The sequence below is a fragment of the Cervus canadensis genome, chromosome 31 (genome assembly GCF_019320065.1).
Source record: "Cervus canadensis isolate Bull #8, Minnesota chromosome 31, ASM1932006v1, whole genome shotgun sequence".
NCBI classification, from domain to species: domain Eukaryota; kingdom Metazoa; phylum Chordata; class Mammalia; order Artiodactyla; family Cervidae; genus Cervus; species Cervus canadensis.
In genome coordinates, this window is record NC_057416.1 from 32,247,937 (window position 1) to 32,265,015 (window position 17,079).

Consider the following 17,079-nt stretch of genomic DNA (forward strand, 5'->3'; position numbering starts at 1 on the left):
CAATGGAACAGAATAGAAAGCCCTGAGATAAATCCACGAACCTGTGGACACCTTATCTTCAACAAAGGAGGCAAGGATATACAATGGAAAAAAGACAACCTCTTAACAAGTGGTGCTGGGAAAACTGGTCAACCACTTGTAAAAGAATGAAACTAGAACACTTTCTAACACCATACACAAAAATAAACTCAAAATGGATTAAAGATCTAAATGTAAGACCAGAAACTATAAAACTCCAGAGGAGAACATAGGCAAAACACTCTCCAACATAAATCACAGTCCTCTATGACCCACCTCCCAGAATATTGGAAATAAAAGCAAAAATAAACAAATGGAACCTAATGAAACTTAAAAGCTTTTGCACAACAAAGGAAACAATAAACAAGGTGAAAAGACAGCCCTCAGAATGGGAGAAAATAATAGCAAACGAAGCAACAGACAAAGGATTAATCTCAAAAAAATACAAGCAACTCCTGCAGCTCAATTCCAGAAAAATAAATGACCCAATCAAAAAATGGGCCAAAGAACTAAATAGACATTTCTCCAAAGAAGAGATACAGATGGCTAACAACACATGAAAAGATGCTCAACATCACTCATTATCAGAGAAATGCAAATCAAAACCGCAATGAGGTACCATTACATGCCAGTCAGGATGGCTGCTTTCCAAAAGTCTACAAGCAATAAATGCTGGAGAGGGTGTGGAGAAAAGGGAACCCTCTTACACCGTTGGTGGGAATGCAAACTAGTACAGCAGCTATGGAAAACAGTGTGGAGATTTCTTAAAAAACTGGAAATAGAACTGCCCTATGACCCAGCAATCCCACTTCTGGGCTACATCACTGAGGAACCCAAGATCTGAAAGAGACACGTGCACCCCAATGTTATCGCAGCCACTGTTTAATAATCGCCAGGAATGGAAGCAACCTAGATGCCCATCGCAGATGAAATGGATAAGGAAGCTGTGGTACATAATAACATGGAATATTACTTAGCCATTAAAAAGAATTCATTTGAATCATTTCTAATGAGATGGATGAAACTGGAGCCCATTATACAGAGTGAAGTAAGCCAGAAAGATAAAGACCAATACAGAATACTAACACATATATATGGAATTTAGAAAGATGGTAACGATAACCCTATATGCAAAACAGAAAAAGAGACACAGAAATACAGAACAGACTTTGGAACTCTGTGGGAGAAGGTGAGGGTGGGATGTTTCAAAAGAACAGCATGTATACTATCTATGGTGAAACAGATCACCAGCCCAGGTGGGATGCACGAGACAAGTGCTCCAGCCTGGTGCACTGGGAAGACCCAGAGGAATCGGTTGGAGAGGGAGATGGGAGGGGGGATCGGGATGGGGAATAAGTGTAAATCCAATAGGCGAATTCATTCAATGTATGACAAACCCACTGGAAAAAAAAAAAAAAAAAAAAAAAAAAAGAAAGGAAAAAATGAAACTTAAAAACTCAATTAGATTTCATAGTGCCAATAAAATCGACAACTACAATGGGAGGAGGTGGTGGGAAGGGAAAAAAATAGAAAAAGGAAAAAGTAAAAAAATCCCAAAGAGTCTACAGAACAAGTCAAAACACAAGAATAAAAAATGTTTTTCTTGTGTCACTGCTGTCAGAGCCCTTTCCCTCGCTGGGAGTCACAGTCCACCTCCCCTCCCTAGGATGCCCTCCAACACTGTGCTGGTCTCTGGACCCACTGTGGGGGCATCTCAGACTCTAATCTGCTCCTACTCCTGTGTGTTCTTGCCTCCAATGTCCACAGCTGTCAGAACTGGTGCGTTTTCTTTTGTGGGAGCTCTCAGTGTCCTTTTATGTATGTTTCATAGACACAGAGTCTGCCTAGTTGATTGTGTGGATTTAATCTGCAGCTTGTACAGCTGGTGGGAGGGGTTTGGGTCTTCTTCCTTGGCCACACTGCCCTGGGTTCCCACTGTGGTTTTCTTTCCACTTCTGCATGTGGGTCGCCCACCGGGGTTTGCTCCTGAGGCTGCCCTGGAGGACTCGGGTCTGCCCAGTGAGGGCCAGGCGTGGAGGTGATGCAGATGCTTGGGTTGCAGGGGCTCTGGCAGCACCGGGTCCTCAGGGGGGTTGGCGGCTCGGGCAGCAGGAAATAGAGTGCTCTAGGGGGTGTGGCAACCAGGATTGGCCAGTACGCTCCAGTATTCTCTCCTGGAAGCCTGACAGGCCACAGTCCGCAGGGTTGTAAAGAGTTGGACAGACCCAAGCGACCCTGGGTGCATAAACACAGGGCATTTTTGCCTGTGTCAGCTCTGCCCCAGTGAGGGTTGACCATGAAGTGGGCACAGCGGCTTGGCTTGTGGGGACCCTGGCGGTGCCAAGTGTGCAGGGACACAGACTGCCTCCACCACAGGAGTTATGGCCCTGTCAGAGTCTCTTTCAAGCCTCTTGTAGCTGGGGACGAGAAAGCCTCTTTGGCCAGTTTTTCTCCATATCTCCTTCCGTTCAGGCACTTAGAGGGCTCCCTTCCCTGGGATCCTTCTGTGTTGGTCCGTGTGTCAGGCACGCAGAGGGCCCCCCCGGCTGGGTTTTGCACATCAGTCACTTAAAGGGGCACCTTGTGTGGGGTCCTGCTGTGTAGTTGAGTGTCGGGCATTTGATGGGCCAGCCTCTCTATTGTTCAGCTGCTGATGCAGGCATGTGGGGAGAGAGAGAGGCCATGGTGATGGCTCCACCCCCTGCAGGTGACTCAGCCTTATCGCCTTGCTTTCTTGGCTGCCTGGCTTTCCTCCACAGGCTTTTCCCACCACAATCTCCTCCCTCACATCCTCTCGATCCGTCTCTCTGCAGTCAACAGCAGCCCTCGCCCTGGGATTTCTCCACAATCCCTAATCTCCAGCTCCCAGCCGCTGCCCCTTCCAGGGGACCTGCGTCCCTGTCCAGGGTATGTATGGCTGCGGCAAGGACTGTCTGAGTCTCATTCCATTTAGGCTGCCACGGATTGGCTGTTTTACTCTCAGCCTTAAATGTTTTTCCTCTGACTCAGACAGTTGCCCCGATGATGTGGGGAGTGGACCCCTGCTTCAGTTCCCCCACCTGCCGAGGGCAGGTCCAGTCCTACTAACACTCCTCTTTTTCCCCCTAGTTCCTTGTCCTACTGAGTTTTGCGTGGTTCTCTTCTTTTCTGCTCGTCTGGTCCTCCTGTCCACTTTCAGCTGGTGTCCTGAATGCACTTCTGTGTCTGAAGGTGTATTCCTGATGTATCCGTGGAGAGAGATTTAGTCCATGGTCCACCTGCTTCTCTACCATTTTGTTCTCCGTAATGAGCTTTCTTTAATGAGTATACATAGAAAGACAAATATGTAATATAATATTAATAATAATGGATTAGAGGCACTTTTGAGACTCCATTTATTTTAAGGACTGCTGAGTGTATTTTTACCTTCTCTTAACTCTCTCCACTGATTTTTCTGTTATTTAAGCTTGAATTTTAGATCTAGCCTACTGTTAATTCTTGTTTTTTAAACATTATTTTCTTGGCTCCAAAAATATTTGATCATTTTCAGTTTTGTGCTGAGTTTTACAACAAACATTTTGACTTTATTTTATGCTTAACCATTTCCATTAATCATAATTCTGAAGGAATACCTTAGATTTTAATGAGAGTAAGATCCTTTTCTGTCCAGAGAGCTTGCAATGCCTGCATCTTGCCATTACTCCCCTCTCTTGATTTATTCAATAAATTGTATATGCTTGTGAGTATGCAAATCATTCTGCTTATTATAGTAGTAACAAGTAATAAATATTCATGCATTTTTTTTTAATTCCAAAGAGGCTTTATTGCACTGAAATATTTTCAATTTACAGAAAATTGAGAAAAGAGTACAACCTTCCATATATTTTACACTCAGTCTTCTCTATTATTACCATCTAATATTAGTTGATAAGTTACAATTGATAAAGCAATTTAATATATCATTATTAACTAAGGTCCATACTGTATTCATATTTTCTTAGCTTTTAATAGATGTTCTTCTTCTGGTCCAGAGTCCATTCATGAGACATCATTATTTTTTGTTTAATGTTTCCTTTGGCTCCTCTTGGCTCTGATTGGTTTTTAGGCTTTTTGTTTTTGATGTCCTTGTTGTTTTGTGGGGTATTTTTTAGTGTATCCATTCATGAGAATCTAAACATCCCTTTGAAACTATTCAAAACAATAAAACCTAACCATTAACATTAGCACACAGGATGATCATTGTTAAATTATTTCAATATATAGATGTATAGACAGGTGTGTGCATGTGTGTTTGTGTTTTTATCCTTTATAGAATGTGATTGTACTTAGAAATATTGTATCTCTTTCTTTTTTGTTCTAAACTAAAATCAGTTTATAGACTTAGAATGGAATTTTAAAGGCACTTTGCTTTATTGCCCTAGATAGTTACCAAAAATTGATAAATAAGCACTTAGGATATTTTAGGAAGACACAAGACTAAGACTATTTGCAGCTGAGTTAACAGATGATTTTTTTTTCTGGAATCGATTATTATTTACTTGATCCTCTCTCTTCAATTTCCATGCCTTTTAAATAAATTTCTTGTTTTAGAAGTATGTGGGCTCACAAAAATAGTAACACTTATTTCATTTTATGTTTTATCTTGTTTTCCCTTATAGCAACAGTCACTGACGGTCTTGCCCTATAGAGAGGATAGTACCAAATAAATCACCAGAAACTGGCCTAAACCAAGAAGAAAAAACAAACAAACATATTTCTCTGTCCCCTCTATTGTCACTGCTGACGGTTTAAATTATGAAATAATAAATCAACTGCGCCTGAATCATCCTAATTATGTCTGGTGTTTTCTCTGTATTTTCAGTTTCAACTTCCACTGTATCTAACTTGAAAAAGACTCTCAGTCAGCTAAAAGCAGTCAAAGACCCTCACCCCATAAAGCCCTGAGAGCCTGCCAGTTGTGTCTCAAGACCCCAGCATAGAGAGTATCCCTTTTCCGTTCTGCTCTTTCAGTTGACCTGAACCTCTCCCCCACTTTCCTCCTTCCTCCTCCATAGACTTCAGCTAGCCTGTGACTTGTCCTAGTGGCATTTACTCAGGAGTTGTTGAATCCAGTCTTTCTCTTGTTACCACTTCTCCTCTTTGGAAGCTGTATACCTGCTTTGGTGTGTTCAGATTCCTGTTTACCAAGAGGAGGTTTACCATGAAGCTAAGGGCTTCCCTGGTGGCCTAGACAGTAAAGAATCTACCTGCACTATAGGAGACTGGGGTTCAATCCCCGGGTCGGGAAGATCCTCTGGAGGAGGGCACGGCAACCCACTCCAGTATTCTTGCCTGGAGAATGCCATGGACAGAGGAGCCTGGCGGGCTACAGTCCATGGGATTGCAAAGAGTCAGATACAACTGAGCGACTAATACTTTCAAGGAAGTAAAAGCATCAGGACCACTTACTTGCAAAGGTTCTTTTCAAAGTCATGAACCTAATTTTTATGTATCTTTTGAGAAATGGTGTGTTACTGGGATCTAGTAGAGATGGACTATTTTACCATGGGACACAAGGTGGCCATCCATTTGAACTGCTCATTATGGTCTGCCAAGCCGTCAAGTCAGACTCTCCGGTGTCATTCAGCACAGTAGCAGTGGAGTTCCTCCTTTAGCTTGTGCCTGTGGCCCTATGTTTGTCCAGGTCCAATCAGGAGAACAGGGATTACACAGTAATTTAAATGGGTAGTTTAATAATATACTCCATTGGAGAGCCGTTATAAAGATATCATGAGAACTCAACAGGTATCTTAGGTCTGAGGGAAAGTACCCAAGGGAGGATACACTTGGAAGAGTGGCCGCTCTCCCAAGGCTGAGGTTCGGACCTCCTTGGAGAAGGTGTGATTTCTGCCTGCTGGATGGCTCGGGCCAGAGGCAGCCCACAGACATGGAGAAAAGCAGAAAACGTAACTCCAGCGGGTGCTGCTGAGAGAACCAATGCCACTTCATGTGCGCGCTGGAGTGTACAGTGTCTGAATCGGGATGCGTGTGGGTAAACCACAACTGTTTCGGGGGTTATACAAAGTCTGTGGAGGTGGTGACGCAGGAGCAAGACCTGAAGTCCATGAGGTGGTTATCAGTAGGATCCAAGAATGTGGTTACTGGACCCAGGGAGGCCAGCGAGATCACCTAAGGGAGACATACTCTGGGAGCGTGAGCACCTGGGATAAAGCATCATTGGACTTCTTAGGCCACCGCTGCTCACGCCCTGTGCAGCGGGAAAAAAAAGCCAAACACTACACGCGGGTGGAGCCTGTTCTTCCGTCAATGTACCTCTGGTGCCCTCTGCTGGCTAGTCCTACCACTGCCTTCACTAACGGAGAAAATAGCGTTCAATCCATTATTGCAGAGCAGGCAGTGAAACGGTAAATCTGGATCTGAGAAGGAATAAATTGGTCCAAACCAGAGATTTCTCTTTTTATCACAAGAACAATTGTTGAACTTTTAATCTCCATTTTCCTTTTTTATTTTATTTTTTTTTGAGGCCAATTGTTGAGCTTCTCTAGCCAGTTTTTCTGTTTTCATTTGGAGAAATATCCCTTTGGACCATGATGCAAGTTTGGCAGCTGTTGCCCTTTAATTCCTTGCAGAAATGTCAGCAAAGTTATTTCCCTTCACTCCCAGAGAGTCAAGTTTAGGATTCCCCAGAGTCATCATAATAGCTGAAGTGACGGGCTTAAAGTATTGCATTTAATAATTGGTGAACATAGCAGTTGTTTAAAAATTGTATTTGTTAGAAGGAAGGAAACCAGGTTGCTTCCACAACATTCCAAAATCATGAGCTACTATAAAAGTATCATCAATGTAAACAGTGGCAGTTAAATTTTCTCCCAGAGTAATGGAGCATGGACTAAAAATAACTGAGCGCATGCCCAGTTGGAGCAAATCAAGAACAAGACACAAAAAGACCAAAACCCTAACTCCCCCCACGTTTGGTAAGTCTGCCTTCCTGGCCCCTGGGGGCCTAAGGACCCTCATTCAGACAACGCTTCCTTCTCCCCTTTGCCCCTTCCTTCTCCTGACAGCTGCTACGTCCCCTCTCCATCCTCTGCTTTTGTCCTGTCCTTCCGAGAGGTCGGGCCGTGGGCTTGTGGGACCAGCTCCCTCCGGCCGGCAGCGGCTCATCTCGCCGGGTGACCAGCAGGGGCGGGGGGGCTTGCTTCTCAGCACGCAGCTCCCTGCCTTCCGGGCTCTTCCTGACCAGAGATTTCCGAGGGTGATAGGGGAATCAGACCTCGTATCATGTCGTGGCCAGAAGTCTGATCGTCCCAGTATCCTCATTTTCCTGCTGGAGAGAGAAGCCCTGAGGGAACGGGCTGAGGTGACAGATTTCTGTGAGGTACGCGTAGGCGCCAGTCCCACACACAACGTACGCGTTTCCCTGGAGGCTCAGTTGGTAAAGAATCTGCCTGCAATGTGAGAGACCAGGGTTTGATCCCTGGGTGGGGAAGATCCCCTGGAGAAGGAAATGGCAAACCCATTTCAGTATGCTTGCCTGGAGAATTCCCTGGATAGAGGAGCCTGGCGGGCTGCAGTCCATGGGGTCGCAAAGAATGGGACACTACTGAGCGACTCACTTTCACAGCGTACAGCTGGCTGGATTCTGGGCTCGAGGACCTGGCAGGCAGTGGACGGGGTGCTCCTTCGTTCGCTGGCCCTTTCTGGAAGTGCCGGGGTAGGTGCCTGAGTAGACATCTGTAGGGGGTGAGTGGAAAAGGCAATCTCTCTCTCTGCCTCTTTCTCTTTTTCAGTCGTTTTTTATCCCCCTTTTCCTCTCCTTTGGACCTCACGCCTACACTCCCGTCCCCTTCATCCTGGAAGCCCCTCGTGTGTGTGTCTGACTCTGAGGAGGGAATTCTGTGATCCCCTTGGTGGTTATACCAGGCCTCGAGTTCCCAGGGTCTCTCACTGTTAGCCTCCAGGCTTATATGGAAACATGGAAGATGCCCAGGGAACCCCCAAAGACTCTCCTCAGGGCTGCATTCTCCACAATAGAAGATTGTGGAGGCAGTTAAAAAAAAAAAGCTGATTTTCTTTTGCATTGCAGCCTGACACCAACGTGCCTCAGGTGACCAGGAGAAGTGGCCCTAGCATGGGGGATCCTTTAAACTAGGACACCAGTTTGCAATTGGACCAATTTGTTAAGAAGTCTCAAAAATGGAGGGAGGCTGAGTATGTGCCCTCTTTATGAGACTTTATCAAGAGTCCTGACTGAGGGGTTCCTGTCATTGAGCGAGGACCTTCTGTTCCTGTGCTGCCCCCAAGAGACTCAGAGCCAGACCTCAGGGACCCCGGTTTTTCAACCACTGACAAGCCATTGGCCTCCCCAAACCCCCTTTTCAGGCCCCCATTTTTTTCCTTCCATCACCGCCTTCAGCCCTCCGACTTCCGTCTTACCTTGTCAAATCAGAACCCTCCCAAATTGGAGCCTCCAGAGCTTTCCCCAGGGCACTCCAATCGAGCTCAAAGACAGCTCCTACCTCTGCCCCACAAGGCCTTTTACTTCTGGGAAGTAGAAGACTCCCACCTGCTGGGAGTCGAGTGACAACTCAAGGGACAACTCAAGGGACAACTCAACTTCTCAAAGAAGCCTGACAAGTTTAGGGATGAACTGACCAGGCTGGGATTGACATTCCCTCTCACCTGGCAGGACATCATGGTTACTCTGGCCCCCTGTTGTACCTGTGATGAAAAGGAGCAGAGACTGAGAAATGCCAGGAGACCCTCAGATGGCCTACTAGCCGCCAGTCAGCACCACCAAACTTATCAGGCAGGTGGGGATGAACCCCGAACATGACCCATGCTGGGACTATGTAGACAATGTAGGCAGGCTGGGAGGAGACATTATGCTACTTGTCTGTTGGAAACCATGAAAAGGCATATAGCGAAGCCTTTAAATTATGATAAGGTCCGAGAGATTATACAGGAAAAAGGTGAAAGCCCGGCAGTCTTCCTGAGCCAGGTGACAGACACTTGGGGAAGGACACTCACCCAGACCTTGAGTCGGCAGAAGGGAGGTCACTATTGGCCATGCATTTTATCTCCCAGGCCACTCCTGACATCTGGAAAACATTACAAAAGCTTGAGGCTGGGCCCCGAACCCCATTGTCAACCTTGGTAGAGGAGGACTTCAAGGTCAATAATAAGCAATACTTCACAGAAGAGGCCAAAATGGATATGAGGCTAATTAAAAAACAAACAAAAAAAAGCTTTTGACTGTACTGATTCTCCCATGACCTCAAGGGGACCCTGGAGGACCAAGAAGGCTGACTCAGTGGAAGCCGTCTGGGCCCAAAGCAGCATGTCTTTTGTTGAAAGCGAGGGAACTGGAAGGAGGGATGTCCTAGCTCCTTGCAAATCTCTCCTATGAGAGATTCCTGCATACCGTCTGATGGGGCCCGAGTGCCTTTCCAGGTCCACATCCCATCCTCATGACTCCAGAGGAGCTGTGGGTCACTCGCAATGTGGCGGGAAGCAGAAATTAATTCTTGTTAACACTGGAGCCTCCTGCTCTGTTCTGGCTTGGCTGGCCGGCCCCGTCTCCAACCCTGACTGCACTGTGATGGTAGCTGATAGATGGCCAATGGTAAGGCAGTTTACGTCTCCCCTTGCCTGCAGAATCAGGTCTATTATTATTACTCACTCCTTTTTGTATATGGCAGAATGCTCTGACGTCTTCTCTGGAGAGATTTGCTTAATCAATTAGGAGCTAGTATGTGCTTAGGGCAGGGTGAAGTCTAAGGAGGTAGAGAATTCAAACATAGACTGCATCTGTTAGCAGCCCCAGGTGACCCACCTGCTGCTCATCAAGATACTCCTCAGGCATCCCCTCAAATTTTAAAAACAATTAAATCTTGGATTTTGTGATACCTTGGTTCCAGGATGGCAAAGTGTGTAATTTCCCTGACCTCCCCAACCCCCACCCCCGCCCCCCACACACAATAAGAATGATTAAGGCCTGGGGGAAAATACCCCTGGAAGGACATATCTTTAAATCTGAGACTCTGATGAGGACGCAATCACTGCTCATCAAATTTTTCAAACACGGACTCATTAAACCCTGCCAATCCTCTTACAACACTCCAGACCTCCCCATTCATAAGCCTAATGAGGAATATCAGTTTGTGCAAGATTTGTAAGCACTAAATGTGGTTGTCATCCCTTTTCACCCAGTGGTGTCAAACCCATACACCCTCCTTGCCCAAGTGCCTGCCAGGGGACACTCAGTATTTCTGTTTTGGACCTCAAAGCTGCATTTTTCTCTATTCCCCTACATCCATACTCCTCGTACTTTTTTGTCTTTGAATAGGACGTTGACACCCTGGAGGCTACCCAATATACCTGGACAGTAGTGTTTCTGCATGGTTTTTGGGATAGCGTCCACCTTTTTGGAAACATGTTAGCAAGGGAAATGAGGGAATTCATGCATAGGTTGATGATTTATTGATATTTAGTGAGACTAAACAGTGTGCTAAAAAGCAAAGATCACTTTGCCAACAAAGGTCCATATACTCAAAGGTATGGTCTTTCCAGTTGTCACGTATGGATGTGCTAGTTTGACTATAAAGAAACCTGAGTGCCGAAGAATTGATGCTTTTGAACTGTGGTGTTGGAGAAGACTTTTGAGAGTCCCTTGGATTGCAAGGAGATCAAACCAGTCAATTTTAAAGGAAATCAATCCTGAAAACTCATTGGAAGGACTGATGCTGAAGCTGAAGTTCCAATACTTGATGTGAACAGGGGACTCATTGGAAAGGACCCTGAGGGCAGGAAAAAATTGAAGGCAAAAGGAGAACAGAGTGGCAGAGGATGAGATGGTTGGATGGCATCACTGACTCAATGGATGTGAATTTGGGCAAACTCCAGGAGACGGTGAGGAACAGGGAAGCCTGGTGTGCTGCAGTCCATGGGGTCACAAAGAGTTGGACCCAATTTGGCAGTTGAGCAACAAAAGGTGAGACAAAACAGGATTTAGATCCAAATACTGTTAAGGTTCTAAATTTTGTGGCAGAAAGAAGAAATAATGTCTTCCCAACCATGGCTCAGATCTTACAGTCATGGGGCTCAGTATTTAGGGTTTGTTTTGACCACAGGGGCAGGAGTCCTGATTGTTGATCAAAAACAACAATTAGTGTATTACCTTCTCTGACCATAAGTTGGCAGCTCCAAGATTTTCCCAGGATGGCTGGGTTCTATCCTGTCTGGGTTCCAAATTATGACCTTCCAGCAAAACCCCAATAATGAGGCTCTAAAGAGACAAAAGAGAGCCCCTTCAATGAATAGGGACCACCTGTGGGCTTTTGCAGCTTTAAGACAGTTGAGCAGAGCACCAGTGCTGGGTTTCCGAATTTGGACAAGCCTCCAATATGTTCATGAGAGGTGACGGGTAGAACTAGGAGTCCTGACCCAAAAGCTGGGGCTGGATCAGACACCAGGCACTTACTTCTCGACACAACTCGACTCTGTGGCCCTGGGATGGCCAGGCTGCCTGTGGGCAGGAGTGGCCTCAGCCCTGTTGGTTATGACGCTCCCAATCTCACCCTGTGACAATGCTGAGATGTGTTAACCCTCACCATGTACATTCTGTGCTGGAAGTTAAGGGACATTATTAGTTGACTGGGGAAAGGCTAACAAGATGTCAGTCCCTCCTAAAGGACACCCTGACATTACCTTGCTGTTGTTGTTCAGTTGCTAAGTCGTATCTGACTCTGAGGCCTCATGGACTGCAGCATGCCAGGCTCCTTTGTCTGACATGACCTTAAGATGTGCCAAACCTTGAACCTGGCAACTCTGCGTTAAGTGGTTGAGAGTGGAGATTTTGTGCATCAGTGTGTTAGAGACCATAGAATAAACTTACTCCAGTGAGTCTGACCTTCTAGATGAAGCCTTGAGGTCTAGTGATTTACTGATAGAAGTTTTGTAGCAATGGGAACCCGAAAGGCAGGGTATGCCACAGTTAGTCTAGATGAAGTCATGGAAACCAAGGCCCTGCCGGGCGTCGGCCCAGAAGGCTGAACTAACTGCATTACTGAAGGCTTTGCAATGAAAACGGATAAGAAATTAAACATTTTTACTGACTCTAAATATGGGTTCCATGTGATATGTGATACATGCTCATGCTGCCATTTGGAAAAAAGGGAAATGTTAACCGATAGATATAACCCCCCCACAAAACATACAGATTTGATTCTGGCTCTTTTATAAGCAGTACAGCTCCTGACCTGGGTAGCAGTAATCCACTGTAGGGGCTACCAGAGGGCAGGATCTTTTGTGAGCCAAGGAAACAGCAAAGTTGATGGAACTGAAAAACAGGCAGCTCCACTGAAAGAACCTGAGCAAGTTATGGCCCTAGTGACTGGCTACCCTTCCCCGAACTCCCTAGCCTCCGCCACAATTCACCACAGGAAGAAGAAAATGCTAAGAAATGCAGCTATGAGAAAGGAAAAACAGGCTGGTATAAAAGGAGGGTAAGGTTCTAATCTCTGAGGCCCAAAAATGGAGACCAAGAGCTTATCTGCCGCCACCCACCATGGGAAGGATGCACTATGGAACGTGAGGCCAAAGGCTTTTTCAGAGAAAGGGTTTAAAAGAACAGTAAAACAAGTAACCTTTGCCTGTGATTTCTGTGTGTATAGTAACCCACTGATCCATCCAATCCAATAACTCATAGACCCATCAAATCTCCCTTTGTTACTCGGGCCAGTTCATTGCTGATGGACATACCTGGGGTGGGAGTAGGGGAGAGACTGGCAGTCACATTTCACCCAAATGATCCCAATACCAGGATATAGTCCCCAAATCCCTCCAGGGCAATAATGGGTCTTCTTTTATAGCCAAAATCACAGAGGGGCTCACAGGGGCCTTAAAGATAGACTACCTCTTGGCACCCCCTGTCTTCAGGGAAGGTAGAGACAGTGAACCCTCCTTTAAAGAAAATCTTAGCAGAGCTCTGTCAAGAGACTCATGAGCCCAGGACCACCTTGCTTCCTATTGCACACCTCAGCATCTTGTAGCCCTAGGAGGGGTCTGAGGCTTAGCCCACTTGAAATGACTTATGGGAGGCCTTTTTTATTTTTATTTTATTTTTTTACCACTGACATGCTGCTAGATAAGAAAGTGAGCCTGTATAATGGCAGTACACTATTAATCACAAACAAGTTCAGAAGGCAATCTAGGAATATGCCCACTGCCAGCTCCCACTAAATATACAGCAGAGGGTCACTTGCTTCAAAAATAAACCCCAGGATTTAAGTTCTTCTTAAAACCTGGAAATAGAGGTCCCTGGAAGACAAACTAGTACCAAAATGTAGGGGCCCCTATAAAGTAGCCACCCCCAACTGCTGTCAAACTGGGGTGGATATCTTGTTGAATACGTTTGTCCAGACCAAAGTGCTTACTACTTCCACAAACCCTGCAGGTCACAAAAGAGCAATAGACTTGTGAGTGTATTTGCTTGGAAGAAGAAATAGCCAGACCTCTCTGAACGGGTAAGAAAGAGGTTTGTGTCTCATGTGAATGTTCACTAAAGGGTGATCTCAGCAGGGAACAGTTTTTAAGAGCCCAAGAGGAGAGGATGACCCATTTTGTGGATACTAGTCAGCCTTTTTCCTAGCCAGGCCACTTTTCACCCAAGGGGCTCATGACCAGGGTGATCATGGTGGCAGGATGGGTTTAGCAACGTGGAACTCCACTCACCAACCTCAATGTGGCTGCTCCACTGCTGAGGGCCTAGCCTTCCAGCCACAGAGGAGCCCAAGGTATGGCACCATTCTCCAGAATGATCAGCCAGCTACCTGGGGGCAGGTTGATTACATTGGGCCACTTCCATCAAGGGTTGGCAGGGTTGTTTCCTTATTGGAATAGACACTGTGGATTCAGATTTACCTTCCCTATATGCAATGCTTCTGTCAGAACTGCCATCCATTGACTGACAGAATGACTCACCCATGATCATAGTATTTCTACTCAGCATTGCTTCTGATCAAGGAACTAACTTCACAGCAAAAGTATTGCAACAATGCCCCCTGGGCTCATGGAATTCACTCTTTCGCCAGCATACTGAAGCTGCTGGCCTGATACAATGGTGGCATGGCCTTTTGAACACTCAGAGTGCTGGGTAGGTGGCAGTATTTTTCAGGTCTGGGGTCAGGTTCTCCAGAAGACTGCATATGCTCTAAATCAGTGTCCAACATATGATGTTGTTTCTCCAAGTCAGAATTCATGGGTCCTAGAATTGAGGGTAGAAATAGAAATGGCATCTTCACTATCACCCTAAATGATCTACTAGCAGAATTTTTGCTTCCTGTTTCCGGACTTTAAGCTGTATTGGCCTAGAGGTCTTAGTCCTAGAGGGAAGAATGCTTTCACCTGGAAACACAATGGTGATACCTTAATTGGAATTAAAATTGCTACATGGCCACTTTTGTTCTTTGTACCTCTGAATCAACAGGAAAACAAGGGAGGTAAGGTATTGACTGTAGTTAATATCTCGAATACAAAGAGCAACTGGACTACTACGCAACAATGGAGGTAAAGAAGAGTCTGTTTGAGTTAAGGAAACCCTGTGGAATGTCTCCCAGCATTGGCATGCTCTGTAATTATGGTCAGCAAAGAACTACGACCCAGAAAGGACCACTAATGGAACAGACCTTTCAGAAATGAAAGTTTGGATCACCAAAGCATCAGAGTAGTACCAGCTACAACCTTGTGACCAGTTATAGAAATGCAGACTGTAATTTTATGAGTATATTCTCCTTATTTTGTTATGAATACATTTGTCTATATGTAAGCATATATTAAGCAAAAATGTTTTTCTTTCATCTTTTATTCCTTTATCATGTAACATAAGATGTATTGACTTTTATAAGTATTTAAATATTTTTAATTTTTTTATTAATGCAAAAGATTTATTCCAAGTCAGTTATTTTATGCAGCATTTTTCTCCCTCAACATACTTGTGATAACCATATCTTTTAAATCTGTAAATAACATTATCAAAATAACCTTAATCTTTGAAACCTCACAAAAATTTATATTTTAAAATCCACCCTGAATATCAAGGCTGCAAGAATAACACATTTCCTATATCCAAATATTATGTACCCAGAAAGAAAAAAAAAAAAGGGAAAAAAACCACATAAGCTTGGTTAAGGGCTAACATTACCTGAGCGGCCAGAAATAAAATAAAATATCCAAATTATTAGCATTAATTTAATACAATTATAACTTCAATAGTCACTTTGTCATTGACAATGATTGCTTGAGCACAGGGGTGAGTGCCCCAAGGGCTGGTAGTAGAAGCTGTCGCTGTAGACCAGTGTCTCCTCTCTGCACTGCCAGCTCCCGCCTGTGCGTTGCCCCATGTATACTGTGTATGTATGTGTTTTAAAAATCTTTCCACCACACAAAGTTCTATTAAGCAGATAACAGGGGAAGAAACAACAAAAGCTAAACAAGCCAATCGCTCGCTCTCTCTTTAGGATATGATTATTTCCCTTGTGCATGAGGTATTCAACAATAACATAAGAAAAGGAAAGGGAAATGAACAATTTCTTCTGTATAAGCCCTAAGCACACAAGCTGAGTTTCCTGGGTCAGATTTGACCATGAGCATTTTATACGCCTACTTCCAGGCATCGTCATCAGATGTTTCATAGCTACTTGTCTGCGTATCTGAGTCCTCAAACTCTGCTCTGCAAGTGCTTCTCCAAGGGGAGAATAGGCTGGAACTTCGACTCTGCAAGAAGCCATTCTTCCCAAAGTCATTTCTTCTCAGCTGCTCTGTCTTCTTGTGGAACTCTCTGAGCTCATCGTCTGTGAGGGAAAGGCAGTTCTCATCATTTTCAGAAGATTCCTGCCATCCCATTGCGTTCAGTAACCTGTGCTCTGCTTCCAGAGAGTGAGAGAGAACCTCCCCTTCCTCTTCTACAGGGAGAGCAAGACCATTCTGATGACAGCCGTCCCCTCCATTTTCCTTTGGCTCAGGTGTGCGGTTGTCCTCTGAACCTTCTGACTTGTCACAGGCTCTGCTCTCTGAGAAGTTTCCATTCCTGTCATCCTCTGAGTCTTCCGGACTACTCTTCCTGTCAGTAGTTCGGTGGGTCAGCTTGGTCAGACGAGAGGAGCTGATCTCAGTTGGAGCAGTGGTGCCGGCAGGGCTCTCTTTGGGAGAACTTAAAACTATACCACCGGCCAGTACTACTGGTTTGCTAACAGAGATTGGACTGCTAAAAGCAGACTCTCGGCTAGAGGAAAGGTATCCTGATTTGTGTTTCATTCTGTTAGCTTTCCACCTACTGGCCTTGGATGGAGGTGGTACAGGCTTGGGAACCAGGTTCTTATAGACACTTGGAACCATGGTGGACGATTTGCTTCCATTTACATGGCGAGATCCACGTGAGGTGAATACAGCTGAGAAGGCAGCAGCAAGATCTCTTTTGGAAACGTTTTTGATGACAAGCATTTTGGAGGGCTGCTTGGCATGAGGTGGGTTTTTCCAGACTCCAGAAGGTGCCCCAATGGGTCTGCATGGCTGGTTCTGTTTGCCAGCTTCTGGATTCAAAGAAGGAAAGTCTTTCTCTTTAAACTGCAATTTTTCTACCTTATCGTCTTTCTTCTCTTCCCTAATATCTGTAGGTGGCTTTTCCTGAAAGGTACAGCCTTTCCGGGAGTGGAAGCTGCCATTCCAGTGGCAGTGGTTTTCTGTGCCACCCCCACTATGCTGGCTTATGCCATCATGACCTCATGAAGAGCCACGCCAACCAGATCAGTTCCCTGTGATTTCAGCATATGCTCCCTTAGAGACACCAGAGTTCACAGAATCATGGCGGAACATGGAGGGCTGGTGCCAAGAATCTCCTGTCGTTTGATGAGGTCTATTGTTGAAAAAGCCACCAGAGGAATTATGTCTACTATGGCTTACTCCAAATCTACCATTTCCTTGGGGTAGGTGCTCTCTGTGTTTTTTAAAAGTCACTATAGGTGACTTAGCTGACTATGGTGTTGAGAAATTTAGCCAAGCAGGAACAAAGTCATGCTGTGCCAT

The 17,079-nt window shown here is 45.2% G+C and overlaps 1 protein-coding gene and 1 pseudogene across 1 annotated transcript in view; one reads left to right on the plus strand and one right to left on the minus strand.

The window, feature by feature from the left end:
- The window catches only part of LOC122432472 (disintegrin and metalloproteinase domain-containing protein 5-like), a 131,756-nt gene extending 126,957 nt beyond the window's left edge, over positions 1-4,799 (plus strand). The window contains exon 21 of the mRNA XM_043454428.1: positions 4,656-4,799. Coding sequence (XP_043310363.1) covers positions 4,656-4,668 — 13 coding nt within the window. The 3' untranslated portion in view covers positions 4,669-4,799. The remainder of the gene's footprint in view (positions 1-4,655) is intronic.
- A 10,858-nt stretch (positions 4,800-15,657) lies between these two features.
- LOC122432366 lies at positions 15,658-17,079 on the minus strand (annotated as a pseudogene).